Source organism: Lissotriton helveticus, chromosome 10 (assembly GCF_964261635.1).
Source record: "Lissotriton helveticus chromosome 10, aLisHel1.1, whole genome shotgun sequence".
Lineage (NCBI taxonomy): Eukaryota > Metazoa > Chordata > Amphibia > Caudata > Salamandridae > Lissotriton > Lissotriton helveticus.
In genome coordinates this window covers 1,118,058,566-1,118,079,161 of record NC_136071.1, presented here as the reverse complement: position 1 = coordinate 1,118,079,161, position 20,596 = coordinate 1,118,058,566, and the positions used below count along the sequence as shown (strand labels likewise).

At 47.6% G+C, this 20,596-nt stretch overlaps 1 protein-coding gene across 1 annotated transcript in view; it reads right to left on the bottom strand.

The window, feature by feature from the left end:
* Positions 1 to 2,574: 2,574 nt before the first annotated feature.
* The window catches only part of LOC144784834 (maturin), a 94,920-nt gene continuing 76,898 nt past the window's right edge, over positions 2,575 to 20,596 (bottom strand). Inside the window, exon 3 of the mRNA XM_078663896.1 lies at positions 2,575 to 4,807. Within this exon, the coding sequence (XP_078520022.1) occupies positions 4,697 to 4,807 (111 nt within the window). The 3' untranslated portion in view covers positions 2,575 to 4,696. The remainder of the gene's footprint in view (positions 4,808 to 20,596) is intronic.

The window sequence follows — 20,596 nt, the reverse complement described above, 5'->3', positions numbered from 1 at the left end:
CCCCTGTATAGTGTACCATAGGTACCCAGGGCATAGGTGTATCCAAGGCCTACCAGGGGCTGCAGCATGTATTATGCCACCCCTGGCCATCTAAACTGACAACAGGCTGATCACTCAGCTTGGGTAAGGTGGTGTAATCACCCCTTACTTAGATATAGTATATCTATATCTACCTTATATATAGACACATAGTAACCTATAAGTCACTCCTAAGGCAAAATTCTCCCTTTTAACTTGAAAGCATACATTGCTTGCTTATTAGTTTCTGTGCATTGGTCTAGATTTTTCTATTCCTTTTTTGAGTTTTGATATGTAGCACCAGTTTGACCCAAAGTATTGGAGAGCTTGGAGTTTTTATTATATTTTTGTTTTAGGCAAGGGGGAAGATTAAGTGATTTGCCCAGAATCAAATGATGGTGAGCTGGTGCCAAGACTCCAACCTGGTTGCCCAGATCCAGAGTCGCCAGTGTTTGCCTTAAAGTCACATCCTCTCCCATTCGCTTGCAGTGTGCCTGGATAGCCGGCGGTGCAGCTCTGCTCTTAGTGTTTCCAGGTGGTTGGGTTGCAGTCCTTAGTTTGGCCATAGTTTTATCCACTGACTTCATCTGTGTCAGTTCAAGTGGACAATGCTTTTTACTATGTATATTCTGCTTGGCACAGAATGCATTTGTCTGTATATCATTCGTCACTCACATTTAAACATCCTGTAGCGATCATGAACAATGCACACTGAAGCTGCAATTCAGCGGCATTTAGGCGCTGTTGAAATACCCAAGCGGGTTTTGGTGTTATGACGGGAATTAGCATGTGTACTTCTAAACAGACAGGACTGGATGAATCTTGCCTAAATTACACAAACACTTGCTTGCCTCGCAATTGAGGAATGATTTACTAGCATACGCAGATTTCCTCACTACTTTCCGCAAGATGGTTTGCTCAGAACTTTATGAAGCCTGAGACAATTTCTAAGTGAAGTTATTTTAAGGATCGCCACTGAGTGGTATCAGCCTTTATTTATTTATTTACTATGGCAGGACCCAACCCAGACACAGTAACTCCAAAGGTGCAGCATTGATTTTGCATAGGCCTTGCTCCAACTCAGGAGCACATCCCATTTAAGCAAGGAATAAGACAACTGGTCACAGAAAAGCTTTGAGAAACAGCCCTGCAAAAGTGCAGTTAGCGCTTTTACTCATGTAGCAGAGGCAATCGGTGTACTAGAGAAAATAGTTGCTGGTCTCACAAGGATGTGGAGATACTGGTCTCAATATGACATCAGACCGGTCTACAATATCAGACCGGTCTACAACAGGTATCTGGTTTCTCTTACGTTGAGCTAAAATAGCCATGTTAACATGGATGGTATGCAAAATAACAAGGAGTATGATTACCCTGAATTGGATAATTTATAGTAAAATAACTTCCACTACAGTACACAGCATTTAGACGTTAAGAAATGCATTGTATGTAGAACAATTTCCCAATCAAGAGATAAATGTCCTGGTAGGGGAACCATAGCTTCCTCTATGAATTTATTTTGGTGGAAGATTAGGATTTGGACTCAAAGTCATTGAAAGCCAACCTGCTATACCTAGCCTACTTTATTTCGGTGGAAGATTATGATGTGTAGTCAAAGTCATCAAAAGCCTACCTGCCATTTTCAGTAGCACTGGTCTGTTAAGGATGAGCTTATCTAGAATAGCAAATTGGGTCCCTCTGTCAAATGGTGAAGGCAATAGGAGAGGGGTGAATCAGTTCTAAGTACCAAACCTGCGTTATCTAAAAGGATAGACAATCCTGTGGAGAGTCTGAACTTGTTGATCACCCCAAGTATTGCTCGGAAGAAGTAAAAGCAAAGGATTGATCTGCATCAGGTTATCAAATCTGCACTTCCAAAATATGATTCCTCCAGTGAAGTTCTGACGTGTGTTTTACCCATGTGAAAGTCAGTGCGAGGTATCTAGCAGAGCTATACACTTCTGCTTCCCGAACATGTCCAGTCTTTAATTAAGCTATTTGGATGCAGAGAAGAGAGTGACATGGTGGTGACAAAGGTTTCAAAGAAGAGGTCAGCTTTTAAAATCCTTTCAGGGTGACCCCGGTCAAAGATCTCACAGCTGAGATTGGACCAGGCTTAACTGACCTAATGAATAAACATTTACACCCGATGGTATCAAGCCCTCGGGCTGTGGGAGCAGGAGGACTAGGAGTTGTCCGGCAGGAAGGTTTTTCCATGAAAGACAGTTCAGTCGAAGGAAGAAATTGTGTTACCTACTTGGAAGCTTCTGTCCACCTCAATGCCCTCTCCAATCCCGCAGAAATTTGCCCTCCCTTCATTTTGGGATCATTTTAAAGAGGGCAAACTTGATATCAGGGGATAACAAAAGTGGAAAGAAGACAGATACAAATCTTATAAGGAACCATAAATACTCCAGTAGTTCAGGTGTATGAAACCTTAACAGTAAGACATTTTCTTCTCCGCATTTTTAAGTTTCACAACTTTAAGAATGGACTTTTGTACTTTAAATAGCATGTCATATCAAACGCCACTTCTGAAGTAAATGACAGATGCAATGATTTGTAAAGTGTGTATTCATCTTGTTCACCAGTAACCACCCTTTTCCAGGAAGAACCGTGGAAAAATAAATCTTAGAAGACGACAAAACAAGTGATTGACAATAAACAATTTAAAATGGGAAATTTAAAAAAAATTGCAGCACGTAAATAAAGCTCAACAACTTGCTCTGACATAAAATAATGACTGCCAATAAAACTAGATACATCAAAAACTCAAAGAAAATCGTTTTAAACCTCACAGTAAGTTAGCTGATATTATATGGTGCCAAAAAAACAAAACATGAAAAACCTTTCGATTGCAGGCACCTAAACAAAATGTTTAAAGCAAAGTAATGTGCTCTGCAATTGGCCTCCTATTTGCCCATGTATTTCACCTGGAAGTCAGGATCTCCACACCAAGGTTTTTTTTTTAGCAAGGCAGAAGCAAACGAAATAAGTATCAGTTTTTTTAATTTAAAGTGGAATGCTTTTCACGTCCACTTCATGAGCTAGTTAAGCTAGCTTGTTTAAGTTATACCAATAAGCGTGCACTTTAGAAGAACATAATGGCTTCACTTGGCTCTATTTTTTATTTATTAGTTGATGAAATCTTTGGTGTGAATTATCGAATGCGGACTAGTAGTACAACGAGCTAAGCTAAAAGTAAAGAAGGGCAGTAGAAAGGCTGGCAGGATACCACAAGGTTGAATTTCGATTTCAATGAAAAGAAATTATGTTTCGGTTTACTTTACTCATTCTAAACGATCTGATCAGTATATGAAAAACTGCGTTCTAAAATTAGATGCTACTGTGTGGGAGTAGTTACTTTTTGAATAGATTTATAAAAAGCTTCACTATATCAAAGGTGCTGTGGTGTCTACTTCACCAAAGACATTTTTATGTTTCGTTACAAGGTTGTAGCTATTTAATGCTTCCACCCACCTAGGGAAAAGAACACATTATACATTCGATGGAATGTTGGAGGTCTTAAAAAGATGAAATAAAGGGTAATAGTATTTAGTATTTAACAGACCTGCCTTCCTTTGGAGCTACACCTTCAGGACATAGCTATGTGCATAAATCAGACATAAAAATATAGATTAAAGGAATCTATGACACCATAGTCTCAATCTGCTCCCATTACTGAGTTGGGCAATGTTTCAGAATAATTTTTAAGATATGCAGTAAAATATTTTTTAATTCTAATTTTTATGTTTGTCTATAACTCTAGCTTTAAGGTTCATGCATATAGTCTTGGGAAGGGTGACCTTTGAAATCAACAAGCAGACCCAGCAGCACAGAAAAGAGCTTAAGGTGGGATGTGTCGTGAGTGAAGGGATACATTTTTCAATAACACACACTACTTATTTGCTGCAGAGATGCTGTTATGCTTCCAAGACTGTCTTGGATTACTGTATTTACGCTTCGTCCAACAGTTAAGAAAGTGGCTCAAATAAAATTTATTAAAAACAAGGACACTACAATTGACATTTTATCTCCGTATTTTTCTTCTCTCAATGTAGCCACATGCGAGTGCTTGGCAGTATTCATATCCTAGCAGTCTTCCATTATTACCACGCACACAGGTACTTGGTACACCAAAATAGTATGTGGTGCCATCTCCATGTTGGTCAACATTGGTGCCCGGGTGCAAATGATCAGCAAAGCAAATGTTTAACTCATGCTCACACGTTTTCCATTAAATACTGTATAACTCATTTTGCTTAAATTCAATGGCAGTTTGAATACTACACATCACAACACAAGACATTCCTCTGCCAATACCATATTATCTTCACCAATACTAAAAAGCAGTTGAGAAATGCACTGAAGATAACAATATGCAATAGTACTCTGTTCTTTTGGAACTTGGGGAGGCAGTGTTTGTAGTTGTTGGTGCTATTTTCTTTGCAACTTCCAGGTAAAATATACTTCCACAAATTATGGAAGGAAACTGGTGTGATTTCTTTAATGTAATTAACGAAGTGCAGTCTCTCTCGCTCTAATATACGATGGAATGCTACCAGTAGAGGTCCATTGAAACTTCAGAGGTTTGTAGTGAAATTCAAGTCACTTCATAGCAAAGCTCATCAAGAAGATAATATGTACTTTTTAATAATATTTGCTGATCCTCTGGTGTTTACTGCTGGCTGACCCCCATTCGTTGGTGGTCTGCTTCTGGTTCATCTTCTTCAACATCAGCATTATAGTCTTCGAGTGCATCATCGTCTACATCTGGAAGACCAAGTAACTGAAGGGGAGGGGGGAGAAAAAAATAAATTAGCAACAACTTAGAATTTCTTTCAATTATTTGACAAGTTAACCCCTTCAGCGCGGCGCGAATTTTCGCGCTGTGCTGAAGGTTCTATTGGGCCAACGGACTCATGACGGAACGGTTTCGTCATGAGCACAGGCCAACCGACGCTCATGACGGAACCGTTCAGTCATGAGCATCAAAGAGGTTAATTAGCTTTTTTGACTGCAGCCAAAATAACTTAGTTTAGTTTTGATTTATGCAGATTCATTTAGTTTAAGTACATATTGCATGCAACTTTGATTCTTTAATGTTTAATTTTTAAAGGAGACACTCAGAGTATACAAAGTTTCAGCCCAGTCATAATACGAAACAGGGGATTCAGATTTTATTATACTTTCTTATAATACATTCTGCTACAATTCAGTGTCTTGGCTTCATTATATTCAACTCTCCTGCTTGTTTGAGCTGATCTATAAGAACATAAAAATATCCCAACGCTTTCTTGATGACAAATGCAGGCATATATTCTCTGTTAAGCCTAAACAAAATACTAACAACTTATGTGTCATGGTATCCGCCCTGTAACAGTTATTTGTAAACGTGGTTCCAAAGATTGTCAAAGAAAGGTATTATTGTCCTTGAAAGAGGCATGTAGTTGGGTAGTTACATGTTTAACTCAAATTTTCCTGCTATTGCAGTAACAAACAAGTTACTTACCTTCGGTAATGCTTTTTCTGGTAGATACAGTATCTGCCTGTGGATTCCTCACCTTGTGAATATCCCCCTTGCGTCAGCAACGTTCGGAACATTCTTTGTAGCACGCCGGCGTGGACGACGTCATAGGAGCACGGCATCGCGCGCGACTCCGTCTGACGTCACCGACTCCATATTAGGCCTACGTCGGCGTGATGATGTCAGTTCCGCCCTTTTTTGCGTGCCTTCGAGGCACCCGGACGGACCAATGACAGTAGATATATACGAATACATTGTACACAGTACATACATTTCAAAATTACACACCCATAGTGTGCAGCCAAGGTAAGAAAACCTATTTTAAACATATACATAAATATACAAAAATGTATATAAACAGGTAAAGCAGAGTGGACAACGGTGAGGCGGGTGGGTCAGTGAGGAATCCACAGGCAGATACTGTATCTACCAGAAAAAGCGTTACCGAAGGTAAGTAACTTGTTCTTCTGATAGATACATCTGCCAGTGGATTCCTCACCTTGTGAATAGAGTCCCACAGCGTTCCCCACTCCAGGGTGTCCACTCTGCTATACCAGGAAATCTTGGAGGACAGAGCGCGCAAAGTGGCCGTCCCTCCTCACCTCGGTATCCAAGCAGTAATGCTTCGCGAAAGTGTGGAGGGAGGCCCAAGTCGCGGCTCTGCAAATGTCCTCAACAGGTACACCTCTAGACAATGCAGAAGTAGCAGACTTTGCCCTGGTAGAGTGAGCTCTTATACCCTCAGGAGGGTCCTTACCCGCCAGAGAGTAGCAGATCTTGATGCACAGAATTATCCACCTGGAAAGAGTGCGCTTGTGCACCGCTCTACCCTTCCGGCAGCCAGCAAAACCAACAAACAGTTGGTCATCCATTCGAAAGTCTCTTGTTCTATCAAGATAAAAGGACACCGCCCTCTGATGGGTCCAGACGGTGCAGTCTCTCCTCCTCCTTGGAAGGGTGAGGGGGGAGGATAAAAGGAAGGAAGGGTAATAGATTGACCTCGATGGAAGGGAGATACCACCTTAGGCAGAAAAGCAGCCCTGGTCCTAAGAACCATTCGATCAGCATGAATGGTCAGGAATGGGGGCTTGGAACTAAGAGCTTCAAGCTCACTTACCCTCCTTGCCGAGGTGATCGCAACTAGGAAGACCGTCTTAAAAGACAAAAGCCTCATGGGACACTTGTGTAAGGGTTCGAAGGGAGAACCCATCAAGAATGTTAAGACAATATTTAAGTCCCATTGAGGCACGATAAATGGAGAAGAAGGGAACTTATTAGTGAGGCCCCTCAGAAACCTCAAAACCAGTGGAGATTTAAAAAGAGACGGATGATCCGGCAAACAGAGAAATGCCGACAACGCCGAAAGGTAACCTTTGACTGTGGCAACAGCAAATCCTTGCTGCGCCAAAGAAAGAGCAAACTGTAAAATATCGGACAAGCGAGCCCTCAAAGGGTCAATAGATTTCTCCCCACACCAAACAAATTTAGACCTCCTATACGAATAGATGGACTTGGTGGAGTCACGCCTGGCCGAAAGAATGACATCCACCACATCGTGTGGGAGAGAAAAGGAATTCAGGTTGCCCCGTTCAATCTCAAGGCATGAAGGTGTAATGTCTGGAGGTGGGGGTGTAGAACCTGCCCCTCCATATGAGAGAGGAGATCTGCCCTGAAAGGGAGACGGAGCGGCGGGTGAGAGGAGAGGTGTACCACACCCTTCTTGGCCAATCCGGGGCGACCAATATGACTTGGGCCCGGTCCTGGCGAATCTCCCTCAGAACCCGAGGAATCAAGGGTATGGGAGGAAACGCGTAAAGGAGTTGACTTCCCCAACTCAACTGAAACGCGTCCCCCAAAGCTCCTTGCATCGGATACTGGAGGCTGCAGAATGATAGGCAGTGAGCATTCTCGCGAGTGGTGAACAGGTCCACCCGAGGAGTCCCCCACATCTGAAAGATGTCGTGAACAACCTCTGGATGGAGCCTCCACTCGTGGTCGGCTGAGAACTGCCGACTGAGGATGTCTGCACGTACGTTCAGAACTCCGCCAGATGATTTGCCATCAGACAAATGTGGTGGTCCTGAACCCAGGACCAGAGACGCAGAGCCTCTCTGCAGAGACACTGCGACCCTACTCCCTGCTTGTTGACATACCACATCGCGGTCGTGTTGTCAGTTAGGACTTGACCGACTGACCGCGAAGGGAAGGGAGGAAGGCCTTGAGCGCCAGACGTATCGCCCGCAACTCTAGAAGGTTGATGTGAAGCAACCTTTCCTCTGGAGACCAAAGACCTTTGACCTCCAGATCCCCCAGATGAGCACCCCACCCTAGAGTGGATGCATCCGTTATCACCGTGGCCAGCGATGGAGGTAGTTGAAAAGGCTTTCCTTGAGACAGACTGCCCTCCACTCTCCACCAAAGCAAATCCGCTGCAGTTTCTCTGGAGATCCTCACTGACTCCCTGAGATCTCCATTGTGCTGATACCAATGCCTGCGGAGGCACCACTGGAGTGCCCTCATTGGCCACCATGCATGGTTGACCAACAGAATGCAGGAAGCCATCAGACGAAGGACCCTCAGGACTGGAACAACCGCTCCATTGTAGAATAAAGGAATCAATTCCTGTATGTCGCGAATCCTTTGAGGAGGAGGGAATGCACGACACACAGTAGTGTCCAGTACCGCACCTATGAACAGGTTGCGGTGGGAGGACACCAGGTGAGACTTGGGTACATTTATCGAAAAACCCAACCTGCAGATGATGGAGCACCTTCTCCGGCGACTCCGCTTTGATCATCCGCCTGTTCCCCGAAGAGAGAGGACCCAGAGAAAGGAAGATTCAAGATGCGTTGTTGAGCATCAGGTTTCAGGCCTGTTAAGCGTAACCATGAAGACCTTCTGGCACATACACCATGGGAATAAGAGTGTGCCGCCAACACTGCACTGTCCGCCGCGGTGCTTATCATTTGATTAGCCAACAGACAGCCTTTCGTTAGTGTCTCTTCAAAGTCCTTTTGGTAGTCCTTCGGGAGCTTGGCTTTGAAGCGCTCAATAGAGTCCCATAAGGATCTGCCATATCTTCCCAGCAGCGCGGACGCACTGGATACCTTCAGGGCAGAAGAGGCAGCATTACAAACTTTGCGACCCCATGAGTCCTGTGTCTTACTGTCCTTATCTGGTGGGACAGAAGATGAAGGAGCGACTACATGGGTCTTTCGAGCTGCTGCCACAATCACCGAATCTGCCGGTGGATCAGATTTGACAAAGATTGGGTCTGAGTCAGACGGCCTGTATTTCTTTTGTATACGAGCCGGCACTGCTCTGATGGTCGCAGGGGTGAGGAAAACGTTCTTGACTGGTTCCATGAGCCCCGGGACTAAAGGAAGTAACGGACGGGAAGAAGATTTTTGGTGTAATATCTCAAAAATTACTGTGGTAGTCACTTGTGGGACAGCCATCGCAATATTTAATTTCTGAGCCCCTCTCTGCAGAACATCTAAATAAGTATTGATGTCGTCCACTGGAGAGCCTCTGGAGATAGGGCTATCTGTGAGAGTAGGAGAGTAATTCTTCTGGAAGATCGGGTGGAAGGAGTTGAAGGAGTTGAAGGAGTTGAAGGAGTTGAAGGAGTTGAAGGAGTTGAAGGAGTTGAAGGAGTTGAAGGAGTTGAAGGAGTTGAAGGAGTTGAAGGAGTTGAAGGAGTTGAAGGAGTTGAAGGAGTTGAAGGAGTTGAAGGAGTTGAAGGAGTTGAAGGAGTTGAAGGAGTTGAAGGAGTTGAAGGAGTTGAAGGAGTTGAAGGAGTTGAAGGAGTTGAAGGAGTTGAAGGAGTTGAAGGAGTTGAAGGAGTTGAAGGAGTTGAAGGAGTTGAAGGAGTTGAAGGAGTTGAAGGAGTTGAAGGAGTTGAAGGAGTTGAAGGAGTTGAAGGAGTTGAAGGAGTTGAAGGAGTTGAAGGAGTTGAAGGAGTTGAAGGAGTTCTTCTACTCCTGCGATGGGAACTGAGTTGCCTCTCGCGCGACCTTCTCGGACGTTCCTCTCTTCTTGGAGAACGAGATCTATCTGGTCTCCTTTCAGGTGAACGTGCTGCCTGTTGCCTGGGAGGACTGACTGTCTACCTCTGCAACCAGCCTTTGCAGCGGAGATCTATGTTCCGGGCTGACGTACTGCCGAAGGCATTCCGTAGCCCCTGATTCCTTCCAATTCTGCAGTGGTGCATACCATCTAGGGGACAGCCTCACCCCATGATCCGAAACCTCTGACCGACGTGGAGGAGATTTACGGACAGGACTTCTGGTGTTTGAAGATGATCTGGAGGAACCTGAAGACTGAGAAGATGAGGGTCGCGAAGCCGATTCTGTAACAAGAATCGCAGAGTGTCTCGACGTCGATCTCTCCCTCATCGTCGATGAGTGATGCGAAGAACGACAGTCTCTCGACTGTCAAACGGCACTGACTTGCCGACGACAGAGCTTTGTCTCTCGACGTCTAGCATCTACGTGACGACGGCGGAGGAACTCTGGACATCCTCGACACCGAACGTCGACGAGACCTCGACGGATATCGCCTCCTCGGCGCCGATCGACGCCTGGTTGTCGACGGCGGAGGGGTCTTGGTCCTCGACGCCGGACGTCGCCCTGACGTCGGCGGAGGAGTCACACTTCTCGACACCGATCGTCGCCGAGATGACAACGGTGGGGGCGTGCCGCCCCTCGACACCGATAGTCGCCGGGTTGACGACGGCAGAGGGGTCTTGATCCTCGACGCCGATCGTCGCCGAGTTGACGACGGCGGAGGGGTCTTGGTCCTCGACGCCGATCGTCGCCGAGTTGACGACGGCGGAGGGGTCTTGGTCCTCGACGCCGACCGCCGCCCGGTTGACAACGGCGGAGGAGTCACTGGCCTCGACGCCAATCGCCGCCCTGTTGACGACGGCGGAGGCGTGACCTCCCTCGATGCCGACCGTCACCTGGTTGACGACGGCGGAGGGGATTTCGTCGACGGAGCTGGCATTCTCGACGTCGGTGATGAACCTGATCATCTTTTCGACGGCGAGTCCTCCGTCGACGGTCGTTTTTCAGTTGGAAAACTTCCAGAGAGATGTTTCTTCAGCGCCGAGTCCGACGTTGAAGGGCGTGAAGACTTGCCTTTAGAAGGACTTCTGGCCCTCTTGGTGCCCTTCTTCACTGGAGATCTTCCTCTGGAGGACCTTTGGGCCAGTCCATAAATGCGGTTTCTTTCTCTGTCCTTGAGAGTTCTCTCAGACAGGCGTTTGCAATGTGGACAGTCCTTAGGATCATGATGATCAGGCAAGCAAAGTATACAGACATGAGTGTCTGATTTTGCCTTCTTGTTGCCACAAGGAGAGTTGTCAAAAAGAGAAGGCATTTTAAAATAAAAATGCCCCACAAAAAATGTCTAAAGAGACAGAAACCTTACTTGACAGGATGTTAAAAGTCAAAGTAAGTCCAAAAGTTAGAAAATAGAAGCAAATTTCTGTCAGAAAAGCCAGAAATGAGTGGAGCTGTGTTACCAGAGTCCTTCCTGAAGGAGCCGGAAAGAACAACTGACCCAACTGTCAGCCCTGAGGCATGATGAGATACTGGGGGTCAAGAGGGCCTTAAAGGCACGGTGTCAGTTTTTTGTTGCATGCAGCTACAGGTTAGCTTTTCAGTCTTTTTAGACTGTGTGTTTGCAATGCAGCCTGGGAGCTTTCTATGCTTTCAGTGAGTTATAAGAATTTCTACTGCTTTCTAAGCATTAAAACAGTTTCAAAACAATATTTGGTGTTGTTTCTCATGTTTCTAATGCAAATGTTCATACATGGTGGAAATTCTTTACAGCATAATTCAGCTCTACTGTTTATTTGGCTGCAATTGCTTATACGCACACACACACACACACACACACACACACACACACACACACACACACACACACGAGTATATATATGTGGGGCACATATAATATATTGTTTCCGGGGTCCCGCGCATGGGCGGGAATATTCTAATGCTTATGACTATTGATGAGGATCCCCTGGAAGAGAACCACAAGTATTGAGTAGTCCTGAAGAACAAGTTACTTACCTTCGGTAACGCTTTTTCTGGTAGATACTATATCTGCATGTGGATTCCTCACTTTGTGAATATCCCCCTTGCGTCAGCAACGTTCGGAAATTTTCTTCGTAGTACGCCGACGTGGGCGACGTCACAGGAGCTCGGCATCGCGCGCGACTCCGTCTGACGTCACCGACCCCCATATCAGGCCCACGCCGGCGTGATGACGTCAGTTCCGCCCTTTTTTCCGTGCCTTCGAGGCACACGGACGGACCAACGATAGCAAATATGCAAATATACAATGTACACAGTACATATAGAACAAAATCAATACAATAGTATAAACCATATATACAGAAAGACCAGGTATAGCAGAGTGGACAACGGGGAGGCGGGTGGGTCAGTGAGGAATCCACAGGCAGATATAGTATCTACCAGAAAAAGCGTTACCGAAGGTAAGTAACTTGTTCTTCTGATAGATACATCTGCCGTGTGGATTCCTCACCTTGTGAATAGATTCCCACAGCAGTCCCCACTCCCGGAGGAGGGTGTCCACTCTGCTACACCAGGAAATCTTGGAGGACAGAGCGCGCGAAGTGGCCATCCCTCCTCACTTCGGTATTCAAGCAGTAATGCTTCGCGAAAGTGTGGAGGGAGGCCCAAGTCGCGGCCTTGCAAATATCTTCAACAGGTACACCCCTAGACAAAGCAGATGTTGCAGACTTTGCTCTAGTTGAATGAGCTCTAATACCCTCAGGAGGGTCCTTACCCGCAAGTGAGTAGCAGATTTTGATGCACAGGATTATCCACCTGGAAAGAGTGCGCTTGTGCACCGCTCTACCCTTCTTGCAGCCAGCAAAGCCGACAAACAGCTGGTCGTCCATCCGGAAGTCCTTAGTCCTGTCCAGATAGAAAGACACCGCCCTCTTAGGGTCCAGGCGATGCAGTCTCTCTTCCTCCTTAGACGGGTGAGGGGGAGGATAGAAAGTAGGAAGGGTAATGGACTGCCCAAGATGGAAAGGAGTCAATACCTTAGGCAGAAAAGCAGCCCTGGTCCTAAGAACCATCCTTTCAGCATGAATAGTCAGGAAAGGGGGTTTGGAACTTAGAGCTTGAAGCTCACTTACCCTCCTTGCCGAGGTGATTACAACGAGGAAGATAGTTTTACAAGAGAGAAGCCTCAATGGACACTTGTGCAAGGGTTCGAAGGGAGAACCCATTAAGAAGGTCAGCACAAGATTCAAATCCCAATGAGGAACAACAAAAGGAGTAGGAGGGAACATATTTATGAGACCCCTCAAGAATCTCAAAACCACCGGAGATTTAAAGAGAGATGGCTGATCCGGCAAACATAGAAACGCCGATAAGGCTGAAAGATACCCCTTGACCGTGGCCACAGCCAAACCTTGCTGCGCCAGATAAAGGGCAAATTGTAAAATATTAGACAAATGAGCCTTCAAAGGGTCAATATCTCTCTCCCTGCACCAAGAAACAAATTTTGACCACCTGTAGGAGTAAATGGACTTAGTGGTGTCACGCCTGGCAGAGAGAATGACATCCACTACCTCGTGAGGGAGAGAAAAAGAACTCAAGTTGCCCCGTTCAATCTCCAGGCATGAAGGTGTAATGTCTGGAGGTGGGGGTGTAAAACCTGCCCCTCCATCTGAGAGAGGAGGTCTGCCCTGTGAGGGAGACGGAGCGGCGGGTGAGAGGAGAGGTGGAGTAGGTCCGAATACCACACCCTTCTTGGCCAATCCGGAGCGACCAATATGACTTGGGCCCGGTCTTGACGAATCTTCCTCAGAACCCGAGGAATCAAAGGTATGGGAGGAAACGCGTAAAGGAGTTGATCTCCCCAACTCAACTGAAACGCGTCCCCCAATGCTCCTTGCATCGGATACTGGAGACTGCAGAATGAAAGGCAGTGCGCATTCTGGCGAGTGGCGAATAGATCCACCCGAGGAGTCCCCCACATCTGAAAGATGTCGTGAACAACCTTCGGGTGAAGCCTCCACTCGTGGTCGGCAGAGAACTGCCGACTGAGACTGTCTGCACGAACGTTCAGAACTCCGGCCAGATGATTTGCCACCAGACAAATCTGATGGTCCTGAACCCAGGACCAGAGACGCAGAGCCTCTCTGCAGAGACACTGCGACCCTACTCCTCCCTGCTTGTTGATGTACCACATCACAGTCGTGTTGTCAGTCAGGACTTGAACCGAACGACCGCGAAGGGAAGGGAGGAAGGCCTTGAGCGCCAAACGTATCGCCCTCAATTCCAGAAGGTTGATGTGAAGCAACCTTTCTTCCGGAGACCAAAGACCTTTGACCTCCAGGTCTCCCAGATGAGCACCCCACCCGAGAGTGGATGCATCCGTTATCACTGTGGCCACTGATGGAGGCAGTTGAAAAGGCTTTCCTTGCGACAGATTGCCTTCCACGCCCCACCAAGACAGATCCGCTGCAGCTTCTCTGGAGATCTTCACTGACTCCCTGAGATCTCCGTTGTGCTGATACCACTGCCTGCGGAGGCACCACTGGAGTGCCCTCATGTGCCAGCGTGCATGACTGACCAACAGAATGCAAGAAGCCATCAGACCGAGCAGACGAAGGACCTTCAGGACCGGAACAACCGCTCCATTGTAGAATAAAGGAATCATCTCCTGAATGTCGTGAATCCTTTGAGGTGGAGGGAATGCACAACATACAGTAGTGTCCAGTACCGCACCTATGAACAGGTTGCGCTGGGAGGGCACCAGGTGAGATTTGGGTACGTTTATCGAAAAACCCAACCTGTGTAACAACTGAGTTGTCTCTTGCAGATGATGGAGCACCTTCTCCGGCGACTCTGCTTTGATCAGCCAGTCGTCTAGATAAGGGAATACAGGAATCCCTGACCTTCTGAGATGCGCAGCCACCACTGCCATCACCTTGGTGAAAACTCGAGGCGCAGTAGTAAGTCCAAAGGGAAGGACCGCAAACTGGTAGTGCTGCGATCCCACCGTAAAACGGAGATACTTCCTGTGCGACTTCAGGATTGGGATGTGAAAATACGCATCCTGCAAGTCGATCAACACCATCCAGTCTTCTTCCATCAGCGCCAGAAGAACCTGAGCAAGGGTGAGCATTTTGAACTTCTCCTGTTTGAGATAGAGGTTCAAAATCCTGAGATCCAGGATCGGCCGAAGCCTGCCATCCTTCTTGGGAATCAAGAAATACCGGGAGTAGCACCCTTGACCCCTCTCCTGCTCTGGAACCACCTCTATTGCACCCTTTCGAAATAGAGCCAGGACTTCCTCCTGCAGGAGAAGCAGGTGGTCCTCCGAACAATAACCTTGGCAAGGAGGGTAATTGGGAGGGAACTCCTGAAAAGGAAGTGCATACCCATTCTCTACGAGATTGAGAACCCAAAGATCTGATGTAACCGATTCCCAATCTCGTACAAAATGAGTAAGCCGACCCCCTACTGGCCCTACATGATCCAGAATGGTGGATCTAGGGCTGCTTTGCTGATGCGGGCGGGGGTTGGGCATTATTGGAGGAAGTGGAGGAAGAGGAGACTTGACGTCCACGTCCACGACCCTTCTGTCTACCTCTATAGGACTTATATAGAGGGTTCTGCTGCTGCTGCTGTTGCTGTTGGCCCTGCTTGAAGGGACGAAAAGAAGATCTACTGAATCCTCTGAATTTTCTAGTCGTAGACCCTCTCATCTGCAGACCCAAAGATCTTGCGGTGGCACGGCTGTCCTTAAACCTTTCCAAAGCTACATCAGCCTTCTTACCAAAAAGGCCAGTTCCTTCAAAAGGTAAGTCCAGCAATGTAGACTGCACATCCGCAGAGAAATCCGAGGACTTTAACCAAGCGGCTCTCCTGGTCGCAATAGATGAACCCATAATTCTAGCAACAGAATCCACAGTGTCCATGCCGCTCTGAATGACCATGCGGGCAGCAGCCTGAGTGTCAGAGATCACTTCATTAAAGTTCTTCCTATCCTCCTCAGGAAGTTTTGATGACAATTGCTTCACTGAGTCCATTAGTGCATGCACATACCTACCTAAAAGGCAAGTAGCATTTGATGACTTAAGAGCCATGCTCCCAGAAGGGAAAGTCTTCTTCGCAGACTGATCTAATTTCTTAGATTCTTTGTCAGCTGGCACTTGAGGGAAAGAGCCTGCAGCCCTATTAGAGCAAGCCGCCTGTACCACAAGACTTTCTGGAGATGGATGTGTAGAAAGAAATGCAGGGTCATCAGGAGCCACCCTATAGCGCCTCGCAATAACTCTTGAAACTGCAGGAGCAGATAATGGCCTCTTCCAAATCTCCTTTATTGGATCCGTCAAAGCATCAGTAAATGGCAGTGTAGCCTCAACAATTGAAGAGGGAGAGTGCAAGACTTCAGTGAGGATGTTGGGCTTGTATTCCACTGTGGGCAGCTTTAAGTTAAGAAGATCAGCAGCCTTCCTAATAACCACGTGATAGGGTGCCACATCCCTAGACGGAGCATCAGAAGTCAAAGGTAGACCCCACTCGGGAGAGAGTTCCAGACCACTAGCATCCCGAAGTTCATCGAAATCATCATCATCATGATCAGGAAGCTCGCCTTCTTCCACATCAGAACTTTCATCATCTCTTTGCTCGAGAAGACGCTGAGCTCTTCGCCTCGACCACTCCAATCGAATCGAAGTCGACGGATCCGGTAACGACTCCGACGGAGCCGGTTCCGACGTCGATCGAGGAGCCGGAGCAGTAGGACGAGAATCATGAACAGGTGTGGTACCTCGATCTCGACTACGAGGTCGATCCGGAGTCGGCGAAGCCGCATGCGGAGTCGAAGACCTCGGTGGAGCCGTACCGAGCCAAGGTGGAAGAGGCGCCGGCATGAAAGGCATAAATGGAGCTGGGGCGTACGACTGAGGAATACCCAGATTGTACGATAATGGACCCATGGGACCAACAGGTGCTCCAGCGGGGTACATTGCCCTAGAATATACTCCAAACATCGCATTGAGAAAATGCGAGGGATCCTGACCGGGACCAGGAAAGGGAGGGTACGGACCTACCGGATGTTCCAATGGAGGCCGTTCCGACACATTCTCACTCTGACCTTCTGGGTCCACAGGAGTCTCCATTGGAGCCGGATCTTGAGGAATCACCTCTTCTTCCTCTTCATGCTCCGAAGGATGCGAGGATACCGGATCCGGCTCCGGCGTCGGAGAACCTTCTTTTGACAAGGCAGGCGAAGGAGAGACAAAGTCTTTACGGTGTTTGTGAGACTTTTTCTTCGAGTCAGAGGATTCCTTCTCCGAATGATGCTTCGAACTGTGCTTCCTCCTCTTATGCTTTCTCCTTGAGGAGCTCGAAGCGTGACCTGAAGCCGACTTAGATCTAGACCTAGATCTTTCCCTGGATCTTGACTTCGCTTTAGATCTCGACTCCTCTCCAGATCTCGAACCCGCTCTGGATCTCGACGCCGATCCCGACTTCGATCGAGACCTTTGCTTCGACTTCGATCTTCGTGACGTCGATCTCGAATATCTTCCAGTATCCTGTTTTACTTTCGCCAAAAGTAATTTAGCTTCACGCTCCCGAAGCGCCTTTGGATTCATTTTAAAACAGGAATTGCAGTTTTTGACGTCGTGACCCGAACCAAGACACCACAAACAATCCTTATGTGGGTCAGTGATAGACATCATGCGGGCACAAGACCTACATTGCTTAAAGCCTGTTTTCCTCGACGACATCTTCGGTGAAGAATCAAGTCGCAAAAGAGAAACAGTGACAAATAATTAACAGCTGGATACTAAGTATCGCAGAAGATCCCGAAAACCGTTAGCGTCGAAGACGCGGAAAAAAGGGAACTGACGTCATCACGCCGGCGTGGGCCTGATATGGGGTCGGTGACGTCAGACGGAGTTGCGCGCGATGCCGTGCTCCTGTGACGTCGCCCACGTCGGCGTACTACGAAGAAAATTTCCGAACGTTGCTGACGCAAGGGGGATATTCACAAGGTGAGGAATCCACACGGCAGATGTATCTATCAGAAAAGGATAACTTCAAGCAAGCACCCGATTCTTCTAAAAGGAAATGGGATAATACACAAAACTAAAAAGAAAGAATAGATCACATTCTAGGGGTAGGTCTCCTCAACAGGAGCCCTCTGAAAGGAAGTATAATCTTAGAAATCGTGACAACATGGGCAATCACATTTGAGATCGATTCTATGATTAAGCTGCATGCTAGAATCATTGGGCTCTGGTTACGTGCCCTGGTGATACATTAACAGTTCATCTCTATTCTCCGCATATTATCTATCAGAAAGGCAGATGAGAATGGCACAAAGAGGTGCAAAATATACAATGCTGTACATTGAAAAATTAGGCAATCCGAGGAGAATGGATCACTTGTACCTGTATTACAACCAGCGTCTGGTATATTGGCCATCTTAAAAAACCCTCAATCAGATACAGGAGTGGTGGAGCGGTATATCTTGATTATCCGCTGTTTTGATCACGTGATAGCATCATCATTGGGTCTTTTTAGGTCTACCCTAGCGATGCAGCACCATGCGCTGCTCGTGTAAGCGAGACTTATTGTCGCTGGGTAGCTAGCGAAGTGGGACATGAGAGGTGCACGAGCTTGCGAAAGACATTGGAGACACGCGCTCCCCCACTTTCACGAGCGAGGGCGCCTGGACAGCCCATGTGCATGCTAAAGCCAAGAATGCCTCCAAGTGCTGTAACCGTCAGCCCCACACACCAGACTACTTGCTGCCTGCTCTCACTCACGTATGCTCCGCTGTCACGGCTGAGCCCTCGGCTTCAAGCCCGGCAGGCAGAGATGCGAGCAGATATCGGGAGGACGTGGGACAGCATCGCCCCTCCACCCTCTGGTTCCGCCGGCTCCCGCGCGCTCTGGTCCGTAAGTTTCACTTTAGAGAGCCTTTGCCGGGAAATGCACGGAGACCGTCACCCTCTGCGCTGCCCTATCCACTGCCTCCGTTCATAGAGCGGCTGCAAGCAAGTTGCTTCACATTTGGGAGGGAGCGGTCTCCCCCACCCATTCTCCTACGTCGGCTACGCAGAGCCAGCTTGTTGTCTACCGGGCATATGCAATTGCATCTTCCCTGCAAAGCTGAAAATCCCCACACTTTCTAGCAGTTGCTCCTAAGCGATACCTGCGTGCACCAAGAGCACTGAAGTCGCCTGTCAGGGCGCCTCCGAAATGAAAACGCATTTCCAGAGCTGCCATTGTTTCAAAATCACTCTTTTGGCGACTTATCAGCTTTTTTGCCTCACAGCGTCCAGCTGTGTTGAGCCGACAGCTTGAGCCAACACACGTACACGCAGGCGGCCCTCATCAGTGAGGTCAGCGCCCCCTCGGATGTGCCGTGGACCTCTCTCCTCCGGTCAAAATAGCCTAATTTCTCAGGACAAGGCCCAGTTCACTTCCAGAGGGAGCCAGTCCAGCACTTACAGTATACATGTCCATTTATACAACGTATGCTTGGCACACAGCGTCAAAGCGCGGGAACCAGACCAGTCATTTTCTGTTCCTCGCGCATGAATCACGTTATTCAGGAAAATGAACCACCAGGTGACGGGGTCTTGTATTAACTGTACCCTCTTCCGCAGCTTTATTAATTGCCTTTCAAACCATGTTCATGTCTGCTTATGAGACGGCAGGATAACTGTGTTTGACTGCTGCATTCCAGTCGAAGCCGTGAAATAGTCGAAACGGGACAAGCACTGATGCTATTGGAAACTAGCCATGTCGAAGACTGGACCGCCATTCAACTTGAGTTCAGTTTAGTTCAGCAGTCAGCACTACCCTGAACATTTTGGACTTTTTCCATAGTTTACGATGCTTTTAGTAGAGCAGCATGTGATTTGTGCATGGTTGTGGAGTATATTTGTGTTTTGTGACTGTGTGGAGTGGAGCGGTCTGTGTTTGTCCTTGCTTAGTACTTTTGGGTGCGTTATAAGTGGGGAAGATTAATCTCCATGTGCATGTCTTTGGTGGGCCCGGGTGAGTAAAAAAATGACTGTGGGCAGGGTGGGGCGTAAATGTGTTTGCTGTAGTCTGAAGGAATAGGCATAGTGTTATGTGTGTGTGTGTGTGGGGGGTGTGTGCGTGGGTGGAGGGGTAAATTTGTGTGTGCATTTGGGCAAGACAGTGAGGGTTGTTCATTGGGTCTAAGTGCATGCTGTGTAATGTTTTTGTGAGCGTACATGTTGGATGCAAAAGTGTTTTTGGAGTAGTCAGGAGCAGGTTGGGGTGTGCGTGTGTGTGTGGATGTGTGGATAGGTGTGTGCGTGCATCGCGTATCTGAGGCGGGTGTAAGTTTGCCTGTGTGTACTTTTTCTCATGTGTGTTTTTGCAATGTGGCCAGACCCGGACTCAAGTGGGTGTTTTGACAGTGAGACGATTGGTTAGCATGTATGCTTTTGTGTGTGTGTATATGTGGGAATGCGTTGTATTCCTTGCACTGGGAGGGCAGATGACGTCGCTGTGTGTGCGTGGGACTGTTTTCCCTGGCTGCGTTGTTCAGGCAGGGGCAGCGGCACAGTTTCTTTCATTCACGGGAAGCCGATGCTGCCGATGCTGGAATAATACAGATAATGGGTTAGCTCTTTCAACTCACAAAGTAGATGTGCGGGTCCCTGTGCCTGCTGCCGGGGGTGAAGTCTCTGCTTTGTCCTGCTGCTCACACACACTCTTGTCCCCGGCCTCGGGAGACAGCCCCTCTGACGGAGACTGTCGGCTCTTTCGGGGTGTGCAGCCGGAGAGTGCCACCCCCAACCAGCATTGTCGCACTCCACTGCTCGCGGGACCCACGCCTCGAGCATGGGTTAAAGGCACGGCGTCGCGTTTAACTTGCTGCTCTAAAGGTAAGATATTGGAGAGGAACAGCAGGAAACACTGGTTTTCAGGCTCAATGCACTGCTGTTCTGGCAGATAAGTGAAGCATTGCGCAAGGAGGGGATTTGCTGCCCAGGAGCGC